The following is an 8755-nucleotide window of genomic DNA, read 5'->3' as shown; positions in this document are numbered from 1 at the left end:
TTCTTGTTCTACATCTCCCCAAGAACCACTGTGGTGATTTTCATGTTCTTTTACTGTTTTAATATTTAATAATTACATGCCAAAGTTATGACATATATGGTTTATGTTGCTATACAGACACATTTTAAAAATTCATAAAAATATGAAATCAATTTGTTTTCTGCAAACTCCACCTTATTCTTGTTCTACATCTCCCCAAGAACCACTGTGGTGATTTTCATGTTCTTTTACTGTTTTATTATTTAATAATTACATGCCAAAGTTATGACATATATGGTTTACGTTGCTATACAGACACATTTTAAAAATTAATAAAAATGTGAAATCAATTTGTTTTCTGCAAACTTCACATGATTATTGTTCTACATCTCCCCAAGAACCACTGTGGTGATTTTCATGTTCTTTTACTGTTTTATTATTTAATAATTACATGTCAAAGATATGACAAATACGGTTTGCTATACAGACAAATTTAAAAATTAATAAAAATATGAAATCAATTTGTTTTCTGCAAACTCCACCTTATTCTTGTTCTACATCTCCCCAAGAACAACTGTGGTGATTTTCATGTTCTTTTACCGTTTTATTATTTAATAATTACATGCCAAATTAATGACAAATATGGTTTACGTTGCTATACAGACACATTAAAAAAAATTAATAAAAATGTGAAATAAATTTGTTTTCTGCAAACTCCACCTGATTCTTGTTCTACATCTCCCCAAGAACCACTCTGATGATTTTCATGTTCTTTTACTGTTTTATTATTTATTAATTACATGCCAAATTTATGACAAATATGGTTTATGTTGCTATACAGACACATTTTAAAAATTCAAAAAATATTAAATAAATTTGTTTTCTGCAAACTTCACATGATTCTTGTTCTACATCTCCCCAAGAACCACTGTGGTGATTTTCATGTTGTTTAACTTTTTGGTAACACTTTATTTTAAGGATCAGAAATTAGACACTAATTAATGACTAATAACTGCATTTGTAAGTGACTAGTTATGTACTTGTATGCCATTACAAGCTATTTATAAGGCCTTTATTGGCTGTCGTCTTATTTTTGTCTTATAGCCCCTTTATACTTGTTTCTGTCCTAACAATGTACTAATTAGCTAAAATTAAAACAAACTAATAGGTTGTATTGTGTCAATTACACACTTTATAAGTTTCCAATACACTGTGTGAATATGTAGCTTATAAGTATGAAATAAATATAGAATGGGCATTTCAACACAGACATTTAAATTTGCAGAGAAACACTGTCTTTCTAGCAATTGTTATATACTAACAAATTATTTATAACTGAAATATTCCCTTTATTAATAGGTAACAGGCACATTTATCACTAATAAATGCAATATTACTTCAGATTATGTTCCCTATTCTAAAGTAAACATTTGCTGTTTTCCAAAAAGAAAAGAGACATGTAATATTGCAGTGAACAACTCAGTGTTTATTGTTTTTATGGTTCAAGAGAACAAATTACAGATGAGACACATCTTGAATAATCACAATCAACACACTAAAAAAATATGAATGAATAATAAAAAAAATACACTGTTTTAATTGTATAAATCTTAAATAGAAATTTTAAGTTAAAGGGCCCTTTCAGGTCCTTTTCAGCACTGCTCAAAAAGTTACTAGCCAACAAACCAATTTCACTTGTAGATTATTAATATTTGTAGAATATAACAAAAAGAAAACAAGAAAAAAAAACCTAAAATAATGATTAACATCCAACTATATTTTTTCTTTAATCTAAAACAATTATCTAAACTTTAACTTTTACTGAACAGATCTTTCTTGAACAAAATCTTGCAGCAACACATAACTTCAATACTTCATCAAAATGGGCAATAGATGCCCTCGAGCTTTGAGATCTTCAATGGATCTTTTAATTTCAGGATTAACACTACTGGCACATCTTTTTGCAAAAGCAAGCAATGTTTCCATAGCTGGATCGAACACCAGGGTGCTGTAGGTCTTGGGGTCTGCAATCTGAAGCTCTGCTATTGGTGCTGTTGCTGCAATGGTGCCTCTGTCAACATTGTGCCGATGGAATGCCTCTGACATGGTGCGAACTTTCCTGAAGGTTTTGAGGACTTGATTGTAGCGGCTGATGACCTCCTCTGGACCTTTAACTTTGCAAAAATAATAAAGAAATATATATTTTCAAAACATAATTAAAATAAAAATATCTAAAGAAAAACAGCAAACAGAAACACAAAAAGTCTTGTATTTCTTACACATTGTGATGTTAACTGATAATGCAGTTCTTTAGGACTAGTTTTATTTATTTGGAATTAAATTAAAAATGTGGATGCAGAAACACACCCTTGTTTTATATGTAATATAATTTCTAATTTTTTTGTTTTAAAATCATATATTTCAGAGATAATTTTAGTCAAAAGAATACTTCAAAAATACATAATAAATGATTTACTCACTCTTATGCTGTTTAACTTGTATATTTCATTTCTTCAGCAAAATCTAAACCATGACATTTTGATGGAGATGTGATGATATTATTTCTATACAACACAAGTCAATGAGTACTAAAACTTTTCAAACTCCAACAAGAATATAAAGGCAGTAGAAAAACATTTTGTTCAATACGTCTTTAGTAATTTAATCCATATGGAGGATATACATCTCCATCAAAATATTTGTTCTTTGTTCCACAGAAGTAATAATGTCATACAAGTTTAAGATGGCAAAAGGGTGAGTAAGTGACAAGAAAATTGTCATTCATTTAACAAAAAACAAATTAAATAGAAATATTTCACATTAAAATTATAAACATTTTCCATAGGCAGAGAACACACGCTTACAATGGTATAAAAAATAAATAAAAAGCAAACCTAATAATTGAAAAAGAAACCATGAAAAAGTAAAATATAAATGCAGTGAATGTATGTCAATGAATCAACCATTTACTGCTAATAATGGCAGGTCATCCATTTAACAGCTCTGGACCAGATCAAGACTAAGTTGATTTTTCAATGAACTTAAAACAACATTGTTGAAAGCAAATCCAAGTGTATGGGGAAACAACAGCAACATATCTTTATATGATATAATGTAAGCATTAGAAACAATGTAGAAAAGCCACTGACCTCTAATGTGATGTCGAAGGGAATGGTGTGCCACCTTCTTCCTTTTCTTCTGTTTGTTGTCTATTAGTACAGGCTCATCAGATTCGCTCAAACTTCGTGATGAGGAGGTAGTGTCATCATTGTGATCATGGTGGTGGACTTCTTGTTTGACATTGAAAGGTGCTAAAAATAAATAAACAAATGTGTAGCATAGCATTTTCAAATCATCACTTTTTAGAACAACATCAGTTATTAACAGTTAACTGCCAGGTTTACACATTAAAAGCACCTTATTTTCATCCTGCCTTGCAGCCTTAAACAATAAACAACAATTATTTAGAAAAAGTAGCTAATCATTATCTGAATGACACTTTACTAATTCAAAAAGAAACAGATCTTCAGAATTTTAGAGATTATACATTTTTATAAATATGACTGTGTACAATTTTGCAAAGAGTGTCAAACATGTATCTAGGTACAATTCACTTTCCATTTTTTTCACCCCTTCACCTGGTTTGCACATACCCCTGTCACAGGTGGGATGACATTGCTTCATTCTGAGTGTGTTGATTTTGTGGCTTCAGATCCCTATTCGCTCACTGAAGCACGTCAATATTGCAGTGTGAGTGAACAAAATGTAACAAAATGTGCCCTCTTTCCGAAGATGTGTTGCAGTAAAAGAGTTTAGATATCATAGAACAGCAGAATGTTATAGACCGTATAACAATTGGCTGTATTATTGTTAAAATGACAACAAAGCTATGGAAATTTTTAAGTCATCTAGGAGCTTTTTACAGCAGATGTCACTGTAAAATTGGTAAGTCTATCCCTCTAGCCTTGCTTTCATACCTGTCATGGTGTTGCTCTGAATAAGGTCTATAGAGTCAAAAACAAACCATTTACAATGTTGCAATCAGCCATTGTACTCGTCATTTGAGTTAAAAGCTAATAAAATGCACAGTTGCACTTCTAGTGCTCATTTCACTTGGAAAATTCAAATCATTCCTAGTCAGATTTGACACGTTTTGCAAAAGCATAGACAGAGTAATGTCACAATGAGCCAATGTTGAAAATATCTAATGCTGTTAGCCAAAGCTAATAGCACTCAGCAGCCATAAAAGTGAAATCAATGAAAATGCCAAAAGTTTAAAAGTCTGATGTGTAAATTGCTTGCATGTAATAAATACTGCACAGACAGCATGAAACATATTATTATACTGACCGACATCTTGTCCTTTGGCTTTCCCAAGAACCTGTTCTCTGAGAAAATCACGTTCATTCTCTAGCTCTCCGATCATTTTTTCTTGCCACTTTATTTTCTCTTCCAGAAATTCTATCTTCATTTTCATGGAAAAAATGCCTAGAAACAACATATCACAAATAAATATTAGTTAGCTAACAATTAATAATAGACACATATACACATTGCTATTTGTGACATAGACAAAATGACAACATACTAGTATCAGAACCCTGGCTGCTGCAGCTTGGTAAAGAAGGCTCATTTTCCTCCAGATCTTTGGGTGTTGCATCGTTGGAGCTCTCCTGAATGGAGTCCTGCTGCTTGTGTTGTAGCTTCAACTTGCGCTTTGGCTGTATAAAAGTTCACATGAATTTATTTTTATTAACCCTATTATCTCATAACCCCAGAAAAGTTGTGATATTTTGTAAAATGCAATAAAAACAAAAATATGTTATTTGTTTATTCTATTAGATGACAAAAGTACAATTTACTAACAAAAGTACAAAAAAAAGAGAAAATTATTTTTATTTTAACTGTATTACATCTTAACTGCATTTGTAAATATACTAAAGTTACCATACTTTTTGTCTCATCTCATTTTAAGCCAGTGGGTTGGCAAGTTAAAGTAACACGTATAAAACTGTTCATCAGTACTAATCACCCTGCTTACATATTGTTATCAAATACACAACAGCTTGGTTATTAAAACGCCAGGACCATTAAATGTTTTATACCTAAATAAATAAATAAATTAGGTTAACGTTAGATGTTAAATAAATGAAATACGCAAAGCTTAAATGCTAGCAAGCAATTAGTTAAGGATATGTAGACTAGCAATATAACTGAAACACTAACATGGATGTAAAATAACTTAAAAACAAACAACACCAAAGCCAACGTTTATCATAAAGGACATACCATTTCGATCGATGGGTATGTGGAGAGTTTCTTTTTCAAGATCTTGATGCTCTTTCAGCTCTTGATGAAATCCTGCTCGACTGATTGATTGCTGCGTCTGATTGGACAGGAAGCGAGTGCACTGCGCGGGTCTAGACCACCCGCGAAATTCAAATACACTACCAATACGCGCTAAATTACAGATGTTGTGTCAAAGTCCGTGAAGCGTCATGGCTTCAAATTATGATTTTCTGCGGAGAATATTTTTCAGACCATCAGCGAATACGAACAAAAAATTTGTTCGTTGGTTGATGCAAAAAGGATTACTGCGGAAATACATGTATTGCCCATCATGCCACCACATCATGAAATTCAGGGACTTCTACAATGAAAAGGAAGCTGCATGGTAAGAAAAGCTTTATATTATCCCATGCTCATTATTATTCAACTGTGTTTCTCGTAAAATTCAGTGTAGGAGCCTCTCCTCTGTCTCAATTTATGTCAACGTGGCCTATTGTTTACAATGTAATCTAGGCTATTGTAATGTCATGCCAATTGGAGCAAATGGCATATCATGATATTCAGTGTATTATTCTATGTATGTAATATAATATGTAGTTTATTATATTTATTTATAAAGGAAATGTCTGTTTTATTTAGTAGTAATGTATTTGTTCAGTTTAATGTTGAGAATGCAACCCTATTTGTTGCATTATTAGATGCATGCCGATGTTAGAATAATACAACTCAAAGATTCAGACATGTTTATTTAGATATCATACAGCAAGAGCATTTGAAGTGGCTCAATATTTTCCAAGTCTCATAGAAATTAGTAAAAGTAAAAATAAATAAATATTTTTAAAAAAAATGTCTATTGTGAAAATTTTCATTTGAGATGTTTATCTATCTAAAATACATTATAGCATTTTTTTTTCAATTAAAAACTGGAAAAGTAATACAATTGTATTGATAAAATAACTGTAATCTTTGTATTTAACTTTTTTATTATTAATAATTTTATTTTAATCTGTAAAAATGGGTTTAATGACATAAAAAGTACTAAAAGTTATTCCATTCGTCCTGAACAAAACACATTTAAAATACATTTAAAATAATAAATAATAAAATTTTATTATAAAAAGAATTATATTTTTAATTATATAAAACTATTTATATAATTATAAAAATAATTATTATTTAAAAACAGGAGTGTTTTTATTAATATCATCTGTCTTTAAACTATGCATTTGCTTTGAATGAATTACATTTTTTTTTTTATATATGTATATATTTTTGGTTTTCTGAAGCTTGTATACTTATTTTAATTCTTTTATCCTCTGCTAGGGTGTGTCGAGATAAATGCCACAGTAAATCATACACCAAGAGCATCCGAAGTGGCTCAATATTTTCCAGGTCTCATCTAAGCCTCCAGACATGGATGCATTTTATTTACAGGTAAGAATATATCATTGTGTGTTTGTTACATAATGAGGGTTGTTTTAATATTGTTATAATAACTATTTGTTATTATGTAAGAATTATTTGTGTTAAGAGGAAAATATTTTGTAGTATATTATTCAAGCATATAATATCAGAACTTATACAGTACTTGTCAGCAATGTTAATAATATAACATTGACAGTGAACTGAGTATTAAGATATGTGTTATGATCCTGATGGTTTTTTTGTGTGTGTTTTTTTTCTGTGTATTCTATGTGTTTGCTTTTAAACTGTAGATTTTCACAAGGACTCAGGTTGCGGCAAGTGGACATGCTACAGGAAGGCATCACTGGAAGCTCTTCTACACTGACTAAACTTAGTTATCGTCTGCGTGGAGTCTGCAAATCTGCAATTAAAAGAATGAAGAGAAGAGGTGACCTGAAAATTGGAAAAAGACACGAAATTGTTTTTATTGATGAGAGCAAATTTGGCCACAAAAGAAAGGTAATATATATTCAGTTACATCTGTTCACACTTTATGGTAAAGATAATTGATACAATAAATTCTTAAATTCTGTCATTTTTAGTACAACCGAGGAAGACAGAGCAACAGGGCATCATGGGTGTTTGGAATGCTTGGGGTCAAAGAGGAGTTCAGAAGACCCATTCTGAAAGTTGTCAATCAGCGTTCAGCTCAACACCTCATGCCAATTCTCCAGAAGCATGTGAGACAAGGAAGCACTGTTGTGTCAGATGGGTGGAGAGCCTATAACTGTCTCAGAGATGCTGGATATAACCATCTAACTGTGAACCATAAGGAGGTTTTTGTTGATCCTCAGACAGGTGCTCACACACAGAACATTGAGAGATTGTGGGGAGTTTGCAAGGCAACAGTGTGGAGATTTAGGGGGAACCGCACAGAAAGCAGGCTCAAAGACCACTTAAAAGTAATTGAGTGGACGTACTGGCGTGGTGACATACATAAAAATGGCCCCCTGGGAATGATTTTGCATGACATCAGAAGGAAGTATCCTGTGTGAAAAGATGTAGATGTTCAGTTTATTCTGTGACCATCATCATCTTTTGTGTTAAAAACAAATTTGTCAATAAACTGTTTGGCAATTCATTGTGATTATTCAAGATGTGTCTCATCTGTAATTTGTTCTCTTGAACCATAAAAACAATAAACACTGAGTTGTTCACTGCAATATTACATGTCTCTTTTCTTTTTGGAAAACAGCAAATGTTTACTTTAGAATAGGGAACATAATCTGAAGTAATATTGCATTTATTAGTGATAAATGTGCCTGTTACCTATTAATAAAGGGAATATTTCAGTTATAAATAATTTGTTAGTATATAAATATAACTGAAATATTCCCTTTATTAATAGGTAACAGGCACATTTATCACTAATAAATGCAATATTACTTCAGATTATGTTCCCTATTCTAAAGTAAACATTTGCTGTTAGAAAGACAGTGTTTCTCTGCAAATTTAAATGTCTGTGTTAAAATGCCCATTCTATATTTATTTCATACTTATAAGCTACATATTCACACAGTGTATTGGAAACTTATAAAGTGTGTAATTGACACAATACAACCTATTAGTTTGTTTTAATTTTAGCTAATTAGTACATTGTTAGGACAGAAACAAGTATAAAGGGGCTATAAGACAAAAATAAGACGACAGCCAATAAAGGCCTTATAAATAGCTTGTAATGGCATACAAGTACATAACTAGTCACTTACAAATGCAGTTATTAGTCATTAATTAGTGTCTAATTTCTGATCCTTAAAATAAAGTGTTACCAACTTTTTCATTGTATAGTATTACCTCGCCGTACAGATATGATCTCTGACATCTGTATGGAAAAGATATTTCATTATGACCCCTTTCAAGTCAGCAAAACATATTGTACTGTCACCCCAAAAATATATAGAGGAATTTATATATATATATATATATATATATATATATATATATATATATATATATATATATATATATGGTAACACTTTAGAATAACTCACACTATGAAGCATTAAGAGTTAGTAAATAGTTA

The 8755-nt window shown here is 31.1% G+C and overlaps 2 protein-coding genes across 2 annotated transcripts; one reads left to right on the top strand and one right to left on the bottom strand.

Annotated features, from left to right (window-relative positions):
- Positions 1–1845: 1845 nt before the first annotated feature.
- LOC137013211 (coiled-coil domain-containing protein 106-like) lies at positions 1846–5405 on the bottom strand. Its single transcript, XM_067376862.1, has 5 exons — positions 5269–5405; positions 4568–4700; positions 4330–4467; positions 3129–3290; positions 1846–2153 (listed from the first exon to the last, which is right to left on the bottom strand). The coding sequence occupies exons 1-5, from the start codon at positions 5269–5271 to the stop codon at positions 1846–1848; spliced, it is 744 nt and encodes a 247-aa protein (XP_067232963.1). The 5' UTR covers positions 5272–5405.
- Positions 5406–5477: 72 nt separating this feature from the next.
- On the top strand, positions 5478–8003 carry LOC137013210 (uncharacterized). The gene is made up of 4 exons (XM_067376861.1): positions 5478–5653; positions 6592–6702; positions 6984–7191; positions 7275–8003. The coding sequence occupies exons 1-4, from the start codon at positions 5478–5480 to the stop codon at positions 7725–7727; spliced, it is 948 nt and encodes a 315-aa protein (XP_067232962.1). The 3' UTR covers positions 7728–8003.
- The last annotated feature ends 752 nt before the right edge of the window (positions 8004–8755 follow it).

Source organism: Chanodichthys erythropterus, chromosome 22 (genome assembly GCF_024489055.1).
Source record: "Chanodichthys erythropterus isolate Z2021 chromosome 22, ASM2448905v1, whole genome shotgun sequence".
Taxonomy (NCBI): Eukaryota; Metazoa; Chordata; class Actinopteri; order Cypriniformes; family Xenocyprididae; genus Chanodichthys; species Chanodichthys erythropterus.
The sequence above is the reverse complement of the archived record's forward strand: the minus strand, read 5'-3'. Positions and strand labels throughout refer to the sequence as shown.